Source organism: Cebus imitator, unplaced genomic scaffold (assembly GCF_001604975.1).
Source record: "Cebus imitator isolate Cc_AM_T3 unplaced genomic scaffold, Cebus_imitator-1.0 Scaffold652, whole genome shotgun sequence".
NCBI lineage: Eukaryota > Metazoa > Chordata > Mammalia > Primates > Cebidae > Cebus > Cebus imitator.
Genome location: NW_016107967.1, coordinates 633,616 through 650,523, shown reverse-complemented (window position 1 = coordinate 650,523; position 16,908 = coordinate 633,616). Strand labels below are relative to the sequence as shown.

At 43.5% G+C, this 16,908-nt stretch overlaps 1 protein-coding gene across 9 annotated transcripts in view; it reads right to left on the bottom strand.

The window, feature by feature from the left end:
• Positions 1-857: 857 nt before the first annotated feature.
• MYLK3 (myosin light chain kinase 3) overlaps positions 858-16,908 on the bottom strand; it is a 62,492-nt gene continuing 46,441 nt past the window's right edge. For 7 of the 9 annotated variants that reach the window (XM_017517904.2, XM_017517896.2, XM_037734668.1 and 4 more), the window contains 4 exons: positions 10,503-10,631; positions 8,510-8,662; positions 7,422-7,554; positions 5,146-5,548 (listed from right to left, as the gene is read on the bottom strand). In XM_017517904.2, the coding sequence (XP_017373393.1) occupies positions 5,489-5,548; positions 7,422-7,554; positions 8,510-8,662; positions 10,503-10,631 (475 nt within the window). In that variant the 3' untranslated portion in view covers positions 5,146-5,488. Of the gene's footprint in view, positions 1,019-4,134; positions 4,200-5,145; positions 5,549-7,421; positions 7,555-8,509; positions 8,663-10,502; positions 10,632-16,908 lie in introns of those variants that run through there. The other 2 variants (XR_001821462.2, XR_005198219.1) reach the window with 2 other exon arrangements.

Sequence of the window (16,908 nt, the reverse complement as noted above, 5' to 3'; positions counted from 1 at the left end):
TGGATCGAAGGATACAAAGTATTGATCCTGGGTGTGTCTTGTGAGGGTGTTGCCAAAAGTAGATTAACATTTGAGTCTGGACTGAGAAAGATAGATCTACCCTTAGTCTGGTGGACACTGTCTAGTCAGCTGCCAGAGAATATAAAGCAGGCAGAAAAACATGAAAAGGAGAGACTGGCCTAGCCTCCCAGCCTACATCTTTGTCCCGTGCTGGATGCTTCCTGCCCTCAAATGTCGGACTTCAAGTTCTTCCATTTTGGGACTTGGACTGGTGCACACCTGTAATCTCAGCTACTCAGGAGGCTGAGGCAGGAGAATTGCTTGAACCCAGGAGGCAGAGGTTGCAGTGAGCTGAGATCACGCCACTGCACTCCAGCCTGGTGACAGAGCAAGACTCCATCTCAAAAAGAAAAAAAAAAGTAATACATGCTCATTATAAGGAAAAAAAAAAAAAAGATTCAAAGGGTTCAGAAAGATAAATGAAAAGTGGAATTCCCCTTCTCCCAGTCACCCACTTTTCACACTCCACTGTTAAGTTTCTTGCATATCCTACAGTTTTTTTATGTATATGTAAGCATGTCTCTTCATAAGTGGGACGATACCATATATACATTTTATAATTTTTTTTTAAAGGAAAGATGGCTTTCAGTGTATCTAGATCTATCTGTAACAGCTGCGAGGTATTCCACTATATGGATGTGGCAAAATTCATTCAACTAAACCCAAACAAATAGACATATGTTGGTTGTTTCTATTGGTCCTTTAGCAATAGTGCTATAGTAAACATCATTTTGCATAAATCTCCATACAGTTGTTTAAGTATGGAGGGATAAATTTCTAGAAATAAAATTGCTGGATGAAAGAAAGCATGGGCATGACTTTTATTTGGATACATATCCATCAAAGGTGGGAGAATGCCATTTTCCCCACACCCTCACCAATTCTTTACCAGTCTGAAAGGTGAAAAAGTGGGCCCCAACTACCTTTTAGAGTTTCTCTGCCCAGCATTTTCCAGTGACTATACACGCAAATGGAAAAGTCCCATTAGAAATAGTTGATCCAACACAATTGCAATCAAATGTTTGAGCTAAGTAAGTACACACCAGCAAAGTACTAAAAATATCCAGAAAAACTCAAGCTTCATAAAACCAAATTTCAGATCAGGGATGCTAAAATCCACATAGCTCACTTGTGTGATCCTGGTGTAAACAGACTCTTCAAATGAACTTTGGAGGGAAATCATTTCTCTAGGTAAGGAATAACAGCATAAAGGGAAAATAAAATAAAATTAATAGGTACAGGATTCTCTCTAGATCTGCCCTGTCCAATATATGCCACTAACCACATGTGGCTATTAAACATTTAAAATGTGGCTAGTGCAACTGCAGAACTGAATTTCTAATTTTATTTAATTTTAATACTGGTAAGAGTGATACTTCAGTTGCTGGAAAACTGTTAGGTGTGTTTCAAACAATTTGAGTATGTAAATATATTTTTCCACAGTAAGTTTTAGGAAATCTAAATATAGATTAAGTATGTCTGATGAAAACCTAGCAACTGAATTGACTGGTTCCCTCCCCCCGCCCCCCAGGTTTGTTTTTTTCCCCTGGAGGCAAAGTTTTGCTCTGCCACCCAGGCTGGAGTGCAGTGGTGTGATCTTAGCTGACTGCAACCTCCGCCTCTTGTTTAAGTGTTTCTTGTACCTTAGCCTCCCACATAGCTGGGATTACAGGTGTGTGCCACCATGCCCAGCTAATTTTTGTATTTTTAGATATGGGGTTTCACCGTGTTGGTGAGGCTGGTCTCTAACTCCTGGCCTCAAGCAATCTACCCACCTCAGCCTCCCACAGTGCTGGGATTACAGATGTGAGCCACCGCGCCCAGCCTTGATATGTGTTTTTAAAACGTAAAATATATCAGATTTTGGAGACTTAGTATGAGAAAAAGAATACAAAATACCTCAATTTTTTTTTTGTTCGAGGTAGAGTTTTGTTCATCACCCAGGCTGAGTTCAGTGGTGTAATCTTGGCTCACTGTAACCTCCACCTCCTGGGTTCAAGTGATTTTCCTGCCTCAGCCTCCCTAGTAGCTGGTAAAATATCTCAATTTTATATTGATTACATATTGAAAATTTTAAAATACATTGTTATATAAATTGTTAAAATTGATTTTCAATGGGTTTTGTTAGAGAAGCTACTAGAAATTTTTTAAATTACATGTATAGCCTGTATTATATTTTTGCTGAGCAGTGCTGCTCTAGATATGGTAATTAACTACCTTTTTCTGGGGAGATGATTCATAGCATTCCCCAGAATCTTAAGTCCAAAAGAAGGTATGAACCATAATAGAACTACAAAATATACTCTAGCTCCTTCTGGAGGCTGCACTCAAAAAACCTTTTAAAGAAAGATAACTGACATTTAAAAAATAAGACATTTTACCAAATCACTGTCACTGTCTCATCAAAGGACAGCTTCCAACAGCTGTTTTCTGATGTCCATTCTTCAGCTGACCAAATTGGAGCAGACCTAGACTTGCTAGTACTGAAACTCTTAGTTCCCAACAAGGGTTAGCCTTACAGAGGAAACTTAACAACTTGAGAACTGCAGCAGCAGGATAACGTCTCCACCTGCCTACCTCTCTGTCAAAAAAAAAAAAAAAAAAAAGCCTCTGTTGTGGGACAAAAGTCCTGAAAGGTGGTGAACCTGTTGCATGTCTAATTAAAATCTAAAAGTCACTACATTGACTAAAGCTGCTTACCCAAGGCTTAGCATGGTGGCTTATGCCTGTAATCCCAGCACTTTGGGAAGCCAAGGCAGGTGGATCACCTGAGGTCAGGAGTTCAAGACCAGCCTGGCCAACATGGTGAAACCCCATCTCTACTGAAAATACAAAATTTAGCTGGGCGTGGTGGCAAATGCCTGTAATCCCAACTATTTGGGAGGCCGAGGCATAAGATGATTTGAACCCAGGAGGCAGAGGTTGCAGTGAGCAAAGAATGCACTCCAGCCTGGGCGACAGAGCAAGACTCTCTCTCAAAAAATAAAATAAAATAAAATTGCTCACCAAGAAAAAAATGAGAATAGCACAAAAATCATGTAGAAGCAAGGAAATTAAAAAGACTGTGTAATTTTCAGTAAGTAAAGTACTCCTTTTAACCATTTTATAAGTTGATGAAGTATCTGAATATACATGTATACAAGTTTGTAAATGTATTAGTTGAAGCTGAGTGTGGTGGCTCACGCCTGTACTCCCAGCACTTTGGGAGGCTGAGGCAGGTGGATCGCTTGAGCTCGAGACCAGCTTGGGCAACATGGCAAAACCCTGTCTCCACTAAAAATACAAAAATTAGTTGGGTGTGATGGCAGGCACCTATAGTCCCAGCTACTCAGGATCGCCTGAGCCCAGGAAGCAGAGGCTGCAGTGAGCCAAGATCATACCACTGCATTCCAGCCTGGGCAACAGAGTGAGACTCTGTCTCAAAAAAAAAAAAGTGTTAGTTGTTTGCCATGTTGAGAACAATGTCATTGCAGTAAAGGGATGACATGGCTACTCTAATGCATGTAGAAAAGTGTTTAAATGTACAGTGGGCCCTTGAACAATGTGGGGGTTAGGAGTGCCTACCCCCTTGGCTTTGAAAATTTGGGTATAACTTTTGTCTCTCCAAACACTTAACTCCTAATAGCCTACTGTTGACTGGAAGCCTTATCAATAATATAAACAGTCAGTTAAAACCCATACACACACATACATATGTGTGTTTGTGTGTGTGTGTGTGTGTGTGTGTATGCACATAAATATATATATATATATATATATATATATATATATTTTTTTTTTTTTTTTTTTTGAGACGGAGTCTTGCTCTGTTGCCCAAGCTGGAGTGCAGTGGTACAATCTTGGCTCATTGCAACCTCTGCCTGCCGGGTTCCTGCTTTAGCCTCCTGAGTAGAGATGGGGTTTCACCATGTTGGCCAGCTGGTCTCAAACTCCTGACCTCAAGTGATCTGCCCACCTCAGCCTCCCAAAGTGCTGGGATTATGGGTGTAAGCCACCATGCCTGGCTTATATACTGTATTAAGCTAAGGAAAAGAGAATGTTATTAAAATCATAAGGAGGAGAACATATATTTACTATTCATTATGTGGAAGTGGATCATCAGAAAGGTCTTCATCCTCATGATCTTCCTGTTGAGTAGGCTGCAGAGTGGGATGAAGAGGAGAGCATGGTGTTGTTATCTCAGGGGTGGCAAAGGCAGAAGAAAATCCACGTATAAATCGACCCATGCAGTTCAAACCCATGTTCAAGGGTCAACTGTACAGGTAAATAGAAAGTGTGCATGTCGAGTGATAACACTGAGAATGGTATACTCTTAGGCAGCAGAAGAGCAGCTTTCCTTTATATCTCATGATGTGTTCTTCTCAGAAAGCTGAGCCTCATTACATTCTTATCTCTTTCATAAATTGCCTATCAGCTTCCAGATTTACAAGACCAGAAATTTATAACCAAGAAAGAGGGGTTAGGACAGGGCAGAATTAGGAGAGAGGTGGAGTTGTGTGGAGCTTTAAAAATCACACTCAATGCTGGGTGCAGTGGCTCATGCTTGTAATCCCAGCACTTTGGGAGGCCAAGGTGGGTGGATCACCTGAGGTTGGGAGTTCGAAATCCATCTGACCAACATGGTGAAACCCTCTCTCTACCTAAAATACAAAAATTAGCCCGGCATAATGGCAGGTGCCTGTAATCCCAGCTACTCGGGAGGCTGAGGCGGGAGAATCGCTTGAACCCAGGAGGTGGAGGTTGCAGTGAGCCAAGATCACGCCATTGCACTCCAGCTTGGGCAACAGAGTGAGACTTCGTCTTAAAAAAGAAAAGAAAAACACACACTCAAAATGATCACTGCTCTGATTTGGCTATGACAGTTGACATACTTTGACATTTCAAATGATGCTGATTCTCAAAATGGAGCATAAGTTAAAGCAAGTTTGAAGATCACTGTCAAGCTTGAAGATCACTGTCCTAAATTCACGTGACTTGACACAAGAATGGGGTAGTACAATAAAATGTCAGCTCACACCTGAACAAATCAAAATTCTAATTCTTTATACTGGAGGAGATAATACTGAATAACATGACCCTGCAAAGTAGTCTACCGAGTTCTTTAATCAGTGTGAGTTTAGAATTTAAATTCGACATATGCAAAGTACCTCCCTAAAGCATCCCTACACTTACCACCAAAAGTAGGTATACTTGAAAGATACACACAGCATTTCACACAGTGATCTTACAAGGCAGAAAAAAGCGTTCTTAGGAAGCTTCTTTACAGCCACTTTTCATCCACAAGGAAAGCAGCAGCCATAATCATCTTTACAAAATAAGTGTAATCAGTAATAGCAAAAAGCCAAATTATTTAACTTTTTGAGTCATCTCTTCACTTCACCACTGGCCTCAGTAATTTCTGGACCCATTGGAGCAGCAGAGTTGAAGATTAGGGAGAAGTTGGAAATTTCCTTAACCTGTTGGCAGCAGTCACCACGTAGAAATGTTTCTTGAAGCAAGGAGAGAATAAAAGAAAAGAAAAGGCATGTATTTTAGACAAGTTGCTTTATGAAGAAACAGTAAAAGGATTTAATGAGTCTAGCTGCTTGGGTTGGTTTAAAACTTTTAACCTAAGGGAGACAAGTTTCTAAAATAATTATAGAATAGTCACATGACTTTCAGGGGCATGTTTGGAATAAATATCAAGTGGGACTATACATCTTCCTTCCTTCCTTCCTTCCTTCCTTCCTTCCTTCCTTCCTTCCTTCCTCCCTCCCTCCCTCCCTCCCTCCCTCCCTCCCTCCTTTCCTCCCTTCTTTCCTTCCTTCCTTTTTTCTTTCTTCTTTTTTTGAGATGGGGGTCTTGATTTGTTGCCCAGGCTGGAGTGCAGTGCCGTGATCTTGGGTCGCTGCAACCTCCACCTCCTCGGCTCAAGCAATCCTCCCACCTTAGCCTCCCAAGTAGCTGGGACTACAGGCAAGCGCCACCACACCTGGCTAATTTTTGTCTTGTTTGTAGAGATATGGTCTCACTATGTTACCCAGGCTTATCCTCCGCTTTTCACATGAAAAATGGCGCACCCAAGAACAGTGTCTTATTTTTATTTTTTATCAGCCTACATCATGCTTTGATAGAACAGTGTTTTTCAAATTGTGATTCACAACTGAGCAATGGGTCATGAAATCAAATTGGTGGGTTGCAAACAGCATTTTTAAAATAAAACCAAGTGGCATAGAATAGAAAATATCAGAATACATCATACTCCGTTAGAGAAAATGTTGTGATTTTTTTTTTTTAAACAGAAAAGAAAAAAAATCACCCAGGCTAGAGTGCACTGGCGTGATCATGGCTCATTGCAGCCTCAAACTCATGAGCTCAAGTGATCCTCCCCACCCAGCCTCCCAAATGGCTGGGACTATACATGCAGGCCACCACGCCTGGCTTAGTCAAATTTGTGTGTGTGTGTGTGTGTGTGTGTGTGTGTGTGTGTAGATGTGTTTCCTGGTATGTGTGTACATGTATATGTATACTGGTGTACTGGCTCCATACATAAAGGGTTTCGTTTATGTTTTTGGATCCCCAGTGAGGATCTAAGTCCATATTAAATTGTCGGAAGCCACTTCTCTGGATCACAGTTGCTTTTAAGATTTTATGTCCATGGTACTAAACAATTCTGTTGTAAACAAAATTATAAAGCTTTAAAAGCTTAATAGAGCTTTCTTATCTCTTATTTCTGAAATGTGGAGGAATTGGTCCTCAAGCTCTAAGCAGTTAGTTCAGGAGCTTCACTGTGATTGCCACTGAAGCATATGCTTAAGCTTCATTCTGTCACTTCAAGTGTCCATATAAGCACAAACCAAATGTAGCTTTTAGCCAGTTATTTTCGTTCTGTGACATTTTTAGATCAAGCTAGCAGCTTTTGACATGAGAAAGATTTTTTCCCCTAAATAACCTTTCTGTTTAGAATCACCATGTAAGTAAAAACTTAGCTACAGGCTGGGTGTAGTGGCTCAGGACTGTAATGCCAGCACTTTGGGAGGCTGAGGCAGGAGGATTGCTTGAGGCCAGGAGTTCAAGACCATCCTAGGAAACTTAACAAGACCCCGTCTGTGCAAAAAAATAGAAAAGTTAGTGAGGCATGGTAGTACATGCTTGTAGTCCCAGCTACTTAGGAGGCTGAGGTGGAAGGATTGCTTGAGCCCCGGAGTTTAAGGTTAGAGTGAGCCATGATCATGCCATTATACTCCAGCCTGAACAATAGAGCAAGACTCTGTCTATAAAAAACAAAACAAACAAACAACAAAAAAAAACTTAGCTACAGGGTTTTCAAAGGATGGATTCAGATGACAAATTCCACCTTTACTAAGAGAAAAACCAAATACCTTCCATTTTCTTTGAGCTATGTATTTCTGCAGCAGCAGTTGCGATTTGAGACGAACTTTGGATCTTGAAGCTTTGGCAGGCAAATTATTCAGCCACTCATGTTTCAGGCACTGTGTGGCACTCATTCTGCAGCTGTGAAATCAAAGAGCAGTTAAGACTTTTAGTTGAAGTTGGCTTTTCTAGTTCAAAAATCTGTTCAGTTGGTTAGGAAGCCTGAGTCAGTGGAACAGATTAATCATTTAGGCAGATGCATGCCATGTACCAAAAAGGGAACTCCTTGTATCTAAAATTCCCTGCCTTCAAAGTACCAGAAGGTTGTCAGCAAAATGTTCTCTGACCTCTATAGCGGGAACATATTCCAGTGATTCTAGAAGGAACCACCTCCCAGAGGGGGCTGGGAAGTTGAGGCAGAGCGGTAAGAAGGCTAGCTGTGGCTAAAATTGTTCTTAAGAAGCAAAAGAACAAGAAATTTGAAGGAAGCTTTTTTCTTCTTACAGAGAATAAAGGCAACTTGTACATCTGACTTAGAATTTTTTTCCTCTCACATAACTTTTCACAGTCAAAAAAAAAGACTATAAAGGTCAGGAAAATACAAGCTGTCTTAGAGCCCAGACTCTTGGGCCTTAGCCTTGGGTCATTAATACTTTGGGTTATGTCCAGTTATTACCTTATGTCTGAGTATCAAAAAACTCAATGGCTTGACCCATGACTGATATAGATGCTAAAGCCTAAACAGATTTTCTTCACCAAGAAACAAGGTATTTAGATCTTTATTCTGGAAATAACATCTGCATCTCAACTTTTTTTCAACCTTAGCCTATGACAGGTGATTAACTTGCAGATCGAACCAATTTATATATGCTTCTTTTCTAAAACTATATTTTATGCCCCTACTTGTTTGTTGTTTCATTGATTTCCTTTTTCCCTTTCTCTGTTCCTTTATTGTTCCAAAGAAGTAGCAAACTAAGAAATCTTGAACAGAATTCATCCACAGGAAGACGGATCTTCACGGTCAGTAGTCCTGCTCAGCTCCCAGACCCGGGATTTCCATCAGAAGGGCCCATGAGTGACAAGCAATGAAGGATACCTCTTCTCTTTGACCAGCAACCGGGAAACAAAGTCCTTGGCCTCCTCCGAGAGCCCCTCAAAGGTGTCAGCATCAAAATCCCAGCTACAGTTTACAATGAAATTCATGGTCTCTGCATCTGTTTCCCCTAGAAATGGGGACAAGCCACTGAGTCTATAGAAGAGAGAAAGGACCATCAGTAGGTGGAGGCCACATTTGCCAACCTGCATCGGCAGAATAGTGAAGCTTACAGAGTTCAAGTGAACCTAGCCAGAACCAAGGGGGTTCAAAAGAAAAGCACCTCCACTACTTCTGCACAGGATGGAGTCCAATGTGTTCATTAAAGGGAGGAGCAGAAGGATTTAAAATTCTGAGGCAAGAAGAGCGTTTGGAGTTAAGTCCCCTCTTGTGCGCACCTCTTTTCCTCTCATTACTGAAGTAAAGAGTAGAATTAGGGCCCAACTTGGTATGTCCAATTATCAAGTCCATATTGATTTCATTTTAGAAACAGAAATAGCCTTCCATGTCCTTGAGACAACCAGGCTTGTTTAGATGCTACCCAGGCCCCAGGCCAAAGGAAAATGGGCTTTATTAGGCTCCCATTAGAGTGAGGGTAGAGAGGCAGGACACCCTGATGGCTGGCCTCAGGTCTCTGAACTTCCCCAGCCTGGTGCAGCTCACACATCTGAGTGCCGGGACAGTGCGTAGCAGTTGCACAATAATCAGAAGACCAGAAGCAAAACATGACTTTGCCTCTGAGGAAGCAGCCAAGGGAAGTCCACAGCGGAGGAGAGTAGAAAATAGGGAGCACAAGGGTTCCATGATGTGGCAAAGGACGTCCTGCCCTGCCCACTCCCATTCCTTACCCCTTACCCACTCCAGCCTCATTTGGGTTTTTATTTTGTTTTGTCTTCATGCAGGGCATCATTCTGTCACCCAGGCTGGAGTGCTGTGGTGCAATCATTGCTCATTGCAGCCTCGAACTCGTGGGCTCAGGCAATCCTCCCACCACAGCCTCCCAAAGTGCTGGGATTACAGGCATGATCCAGCTCCCTTTGTACCAAAGCACCTGTATGTCTTTGCTGGAGGGCTTTCTCTCCAGCTGAAGCTTGCTTTACTCACCCAGAAGTATCAGGAAATCCATTCCACCCCATCTCCATTAGTCCACAAGCAATAATAGATAAGAGTTCATGTATAAATACTCCAACTCCCTCCCCGGCTATTAAATAATTCTCAGGGAGTATTCCATGATAGATTCTGGGGCTCCCCAGCAGAATGAAACTCTAGTTGCCCACAACTGGGCCTTACTCCTGGGTCATGAATACCTTTGTTATTTTCAGTTACTACTTTTATGTCTCAGTATCAAAAAATTCAATGGCTCAAGCCATAACTTTTTTTTTTTGAGACGTGGCCTTGCACTGTCACCCAGGCTGGAATGCAACTTCCCAAGCTCAAGCAATTTTCCCACTTCAGTCTTCCTAGTACTGCTGGGATTACAGGCACGTACCACCGTGCCCAGCTAATTTGTTTTGTTTTTGGTAGAGACAGAGTCTCCTATGTTGCCAAGGCTGGTCTTGAACTCCTGGGCTCAAGCAATCCTCCCACTTTGGCCTCACAAAGTGCTGGGATTACAGGCATAAGCCACTATGCCTAGCTCAACCCATAACTTTGATACAGCTGCTGAAGCCCAAGTAGGCCTTCGTCACCAAGAAACAGGCCTTTAGACCTTTGTTCCAGGGAATCATATTGGCACATCTCACCTTTTTTTCAATATTAACCTACTACAATGATAACTTGGAAATACAACAGCCTTGTAAATATGGTAACTGGCTTGATAAGATACCCTTCGCCAGCTCTTTTCTTTCCCCATCTCACTACCCTATTCCTCTACTGGGGTTTCCTGGGGACACTTCCCAAATAGACTACTGGTGCTCAAAATTTTGCTTCTAAGATTACCCAAGGGAAAACAAATAACCGCCGTCCCCACTTCAGAGCCAGGCTGCTAAGCACTCACAGCATGTAGGTGATGACTCCCACACTCCACATGTCCGTGGGGAACGAGACAAACTCATAGTTAACGACTTCTGGGGCCAGGAATTCAGGAGTGCCAAAATTCACCTTCAGCTTCTCTCGAGGCTTGTACCTGGGGAAGGGTGGAGGGTACAAAGAACCATGGGGTGAGGCCTGGGAGCTGTGGATTCTGGGGCTCGTTTCTGGTAGGAAGCACACATTACCCCCTTCCTGTCAGCCATATGGCCTGGACCCCACACCCACACTACACATGTGGATTACTGGGGAATACTCAGACCCCAGACCCATTCTGCAGGCTTTTCTAAGTCAGTGGTAGAATCAGAGAACTACAGTCTTCCTCCTCCAGGCATTTGCTGCTTTCAATAGTCAAATTTATAGAAACAAATTAGGAAGGAGTTAGGGGCAAATGGAAAGTGGGAAGTTATTATTTAATGGGTACAGAATTTCAGTTTTGCAAGACAAAAAAGCTCTGGAGATTGGTTGCACAACAATGTGAATGTACTAATTGTATATATTTATAGTATGTATGATGCCTTTTTTTTTGAGATAGGGTCTCACTCTGTTACTCAGGCTAGAGTGCAGTGACATGATCTCATGATCTCGGCTCACTGCAACCTCTGCCTCCGAGGCTCAAGCAGTTCTCTCACCTCAGCCTCCTGAGTAGCTGGGTCTATGGGCATGCGCCACCACACCTGACTAATATTTTGTATTTTTTGTAGAGATGGGGATTCACCACGTTGCCCAGGCTGGTCTTGAACTCCTGAGCTCAAAAAATCCACCTGCCTTGACATTACAAAGTGCTGGGATTAAAGGCATGAGCCACCACACCCAGCAGGTATATATGATGCTTTGATACATGTGTACATTGGGGGATGGCTAAATCAAGCTAATTAACATATGTATTACCTCACATACTTATTTTTTGTGGTGAAAACACTTAAAAGCTATTCTCTCGGCAATTTTCAAGTATGCGATATATTGTTATTAACTGTAATCACCATGCTGTTGTACAATGGCTCTCTTGAATTTATTCCTCCTTTCTAAGTGAAATATTGTATCCTTTGGCCGACATCTCCCCAGTGCCACCTGCCCTGCCTTTGGTAACCACTATCCAACACTCTGCCTGTAAGAGTTTGTCTTTTAGATTCCACACATAAGTGAGATCATGTGGTACTTGTCTTTCTGAGTCTGGCTTATTTCACTTAACATAATGCCCTACAGGGTCATCTATGTCGCTGCAAATGGCAGGATTCCCTTCTCTTTTGAGGCTGAACAGTATTCATTTGCATATATACACCCCAGTTTCTTTATCCACTGATGGACACTAAGTGGTAACTTTAACGTTATGTATTTTTTTAACCACAATTCCAAAAATAAAGAATTACAAAAAGTTCTGGGCATGAAGTTTAAGTAAGGCTAGGAAGAGAGTCAATGGCTGAGTGGGAAAAGGAGGCAAACGGTGTGTTTTAGAGTCACTCTTGAGGGAAAAGAGAGTCTCTAACTAAAATTCCATGGGCACTTTCTATTTGTCAGGTTCTATGCTAAAAGTTTTATACATGCATAACATCCCCTTCCATCCTCCCAATAGCCCTGTGAAATAAGTAGGATGAGGCAACTGAGAATAATAATAATAAAATGAATATTCTGCCAACATGCCCCGCTTCCTTTAAATCAGCTTTCAGAGAGCAGTCTCCTCTTCTCCAAATCTTCTGAGAGCCAGGTGGACACAGACCCAGCGCCAGCACAGCTGAGCCCATCCAGTGAAAGAGCAGCTTTAAATCACTTTTTAGCATTTGCATAGTATCTCACAGACTTAAATGAAATATTGTTTGGCTGTTTGTTATTTTCTTCCCTTATTCCTTCCTGTCTCTTTGTTAAGTACAATTATCGGCATAAAAGAGGTTTTTATTACCGATTTTTAGATTGCATTCCAGCCTGGGCAATAGAGCAAGACTCCTGTTCTCTCTCCCCCTTTTTCTTTCTCTTTCTTTCTTTCTCTANAAAAAAAAAAAAAAAAAAAGAGCAGCAAGGTGGCGGGGGTTGGGGGGGGCTGGGCCTGGGAGGTAAGCGCTCCTCTGGCACCTGCTCCTCCCCTACACCAGCTGGCCCAGGACTCAAGGATCAGAAGCTGAACTCCAACTAACAGAACGGCCTTCCCCTCAAGGAGAAGCCCCCAAAGCCACTCTCCCAGGTTGCACTACTGTTCCCAGTGCCTCATTGTGCACCACAGCCACACCTTATGTCATGAGACTTTGTAGTTCTGTCCACAAGAGGTAGAATATATCACCCCACCCCCACCCCACTGACAGTGGGCCCATGCCAACCTAGGCCATCAGAGCTTGTCCTCTTGCTCCTTCACCATCACCATAAGAATGAGGGCGCACGGAGCAGACCCGCTCTCACTGAGCTGCACCCTGGATTCAAACCCAACTGTGCCCAGTCTAGCTCAGCGACTACCAACCAGGGGTATGTGACTAAATGCATCACAATCATCTGTCTGTTGTTGTTGTTGTTGTTGTTTTAAAGCCCTGATTCATAGCATTTGCAATTTCCGTGGTGTAGATGCCAAATTGATCACGGCCAATGTCAAGGTACCATCATGATGTCACTGAACAAAGGTGGGAAGAGCTGCACAGTGGCACCCCCTCTTGAGTATTTCTACCATAGAGACACGACAGGCAGAAGCACCCTCAAGCTCAGAGCACAGCAGCATAGTTAGGAAGCAATGGAATCTGAATATTTAGTACCTTCAATTTTAATATGATTTCCTTAATTGTAAACTTATAGAATTTAATTGTTACTAATGGCAGTGTTTAACAACTGGATTACAAAACTCCTTATCATGAGTTAATACAGTAAGTACTAGTCGAAGTTAGGTCCAGCATATCACTCCCCCAGCTAAATCACAAATGTATGGATGGGAACAAATTATTAATCATGTTAAGCCTCTGGTTTTGGGGTGGTTTGTCACACAGCACTATAGCAGCAATAGCTAACTGAGACATTCACTCTAAAGCTGTCAAAATATCCATCAAAACGCTTTCTTCAGATTCTTAGCACAAGTCTATCTATGACTGTAGGGTCACATAGGAGGCTGTAACCTCATGAGGCTTGGGGTAGGCATCCCCTTACTCTGCCAAAGGATCTGATGAAATGGGACCTTTTGTGCTCTGATTCCAGTCTGAACACTGGACTGGGAGTCAGGACTCCCAACCTGTTTAAGATAATTTCCACTGTGTCCTTAGCCTTAACCCTGGATGTGTCACTATTTAGATGCACTGATGGCTCTCACTCCTGGCTGGGCTAACCTTGGTCCCTCTTGCTGGAGGTCCTGACCTCGGAGAATTGTACGAATATGGGCCTCCACTGCACAAGGAGCCATGGCCCTGCTGAAAATCTCAGCACCTTCTAATAGCCCCCCAGAAACACTTTATTTTCTATACTTTGTACTGGGGGGAAATTAGCATTCCCTTTTGTCTTTACAAACATTTAGTTATTCTGTAGCATGGAATATGCTTCCTTAACCTGCAAAACGCACCCAGACCCTCTTGGAAAGACACAATGCCCAGGAAGCAGGCAGTTTGATAAAAAACAACTTGCTAAACAAAACTGCAGAATGACCCCATTGCCAGATTCTGGAGGATGTTTTTGACATTTTCTGTCCACTGCACAGCCAGAACCTGTGTCTCTGGCCAGCCTGGCCCCACAGAGTGCAGTTTCCTGCATTAGCACGGGTTTTGGGCACCTGCCCATCACCAGTGCCCAGCTGTTTTCCATGGGTGGCCTGTTCTTACATGTGGCACCATGTTTATTTTCTGGATCTTGCCTTCTGCTTCTGGTCCCGCCAGCAGAATTCTTGCCCTTGACCAGGTTAACGAATTTGTCTGACAGTTCTGGATGGATTAGGCACTATGATGTCATATATATATATATATATATATATATATATATATATATACATGGTGTTATATACATATATATATGTTCCTGGCTACTAACTTGCATATTCCTTGTTATAATGTTGGGACACTTTAGGCCTCAGGAGATAATCTCTCTGTTCTTCTCCAGTCCTTGTTTCTCCTTCCCAAGGCAGGACTCTAATCTGACTGTGGATCAAAAGACCCTCATTCTAGAAAGGGTCCTGTCCCCCTACCCTAAACGAATGCGACACAGAGAGGCTAAGAAAAAGACAGGCCTTGCTGGGTTTAGATCATGGGCTTTTTCTCCAATCACCTTTCTATGCCTTTGTCAATCATGCCTATGTAATGAAGCCTCCATAAAAACCCAAGAGGACAGGGTTGGCGAGCTTCCCGATGGCTGAACACGGGGAGGTTCCTGGAGAGGGGGGCGCACAGGGAGGGCCTGGAAGATCCATGTCCCTTCTCCCATACCCCTTCCTATGACTCTTTTCACCTGTATTCTTTGTAATAAAAGCAGATAAATGTAATAGTGTTTCCTTGAGTTCTGTGAGCCATTCCAGCAAATTAAGCAAACCCAAAGATGGGGGTCATGGGAACCCTAACGTGAAGACATTCCATCAGAAGCTCGAGAGGCCTGGACTTGTGACCAGTGTCTGGGGGAAGACGGAGTATCCTTGAGGACTGAGCCCTCAACCTGTGGGATCTGAGGCTATCTCCTGGTAGGGGATGTCGAACTGAGCTGCAGAATACCCAGCTGACATCTGCTGCTCCCTGGTGGGGAACCCACCTGCCCACTTTTGATCACAGAAGTCTTCAGTGTTGTTTGCTGTGGTGTGAGAGCAAATGCAATTTGAAAGTTTTTCCCAAATAGCCACTCAGCATGGAGGCTTTTGGCTTCACTCATTTTTAGTAAATTGACCTACAGACCTTTTCACCTCCCCACCAGATAAGACTCCAAAGCCTACAGGATAATGTTCAGAAGTGTGAGCCTTGCATTCACGATTCCCCATTAGTGCCCTCATCTTTCACTGTATCTTCTCCCTACCAGCCCGCACATACACGACGTGCACCCTATTCTCAGCCCATAACTCACAGGGTTCCCCTGCCTCCCCTCCAGGCAGTGCTGCGCTGGAGCTGGCCCTCAGGTGTACAGGAGTCCTGAGTGCCTTTCTTCCCAACTCCGCCTTCAATGATTCCATCTTGGCAGCTTGTAGTTAGCAAACATTGGCAAAGATTACAAATCAAACCTATCCCCTCTCACTCCCCACTCCCTTAGGCTGGTGCTGAAGCATTTGCCAGTGTAGCAGCATTGCCTACAGACAGCAAATCCTGTCTACCAGTCCCTGTTGGCTGCTCAGAGAAGCTTTCCCTGACTCAGAGTGTCCAGTGGTTACTTCTTTCTTGGCGTTCACAATGTGTTCCTGCAAATGCTCATGTGGCAGCAGGCCAACAGGTATTTGACAATGTACTGCATACATCAGTGTGTGCATTCTCAGTGAAGACGATATTGCCCCACAGGGGACAAGCATTGGTTCTGAAGGGACAAAACAATCTTAGCTATTGCAGTGGTCTGTGGCTCTCCAAAGGGCCACAGCACATAAACAGATACACAGTGCACCAATGGTATTAAATGTCATGGCATGGGGGGACTAGGTGATTGAGGAAATAAAGTCAAAAAGGGCTCACTATGGGGCAGTCAGTGATCACGAAACAGGTTGAGAAACATTCCCCTAGTATATACAACGTGCAAGCGTGTGGGACACATCTGAATTTTATAGCATATTGTCTGGGAAAATACTAAGCAATTTGCTAACATGATAGATTGAATGTGATTTCTGAGTATTTGGGTTGCAGAGATTTTCTTCTGTTCATCACTGTGTGATGGAGACCCTGAAGGCCCTGTGGGATGACATGAACTTCCTCTTGCGGTTACGCCAGCAGCACATGGGGCACTGAAAATGGATCATCACGCTGCAAATGGGTAATGTTTACACTTCAACCAGTAGAGGAGTGACCAGGAAGACCAGCACTGAGGGTGTAGGTGCTCCTGGGAGACAGGTGCTGCAAGGCAGAGCTGAGCTTGGGCGCACAACTCTGCCTCCAGGGCCATGGTTGTGCTTCCTTCCATTCGTGGATGTGGTGGAGGGCACCGTGTGGCCATGAAATAAGAAAACTACTTCTTCATGGAAAACAGCCATCAGGGTCAGGCACAGTGGCTCATGCCTGTAATCCCAACACTTTAGGAGGCCGAGGCGGGAGAATCACTTCAAGTCAGGAGTTCGAGACCAGCCTAGCCAGCATGGTGAAACCCTGTCTCTATTAAAAATACAAAAATTAGCCGGGTGTGGTGGCAGGTGCCTGTTGTCCCAGCTACTTGGGAGGCTGAGTCAGGAGAATTGCTGGAAGCCAGAAGGTGGAGGTTGCAGTGAGCCAAGGTTACGCCACTGCACTCCAGCCTCTGGTCGACAG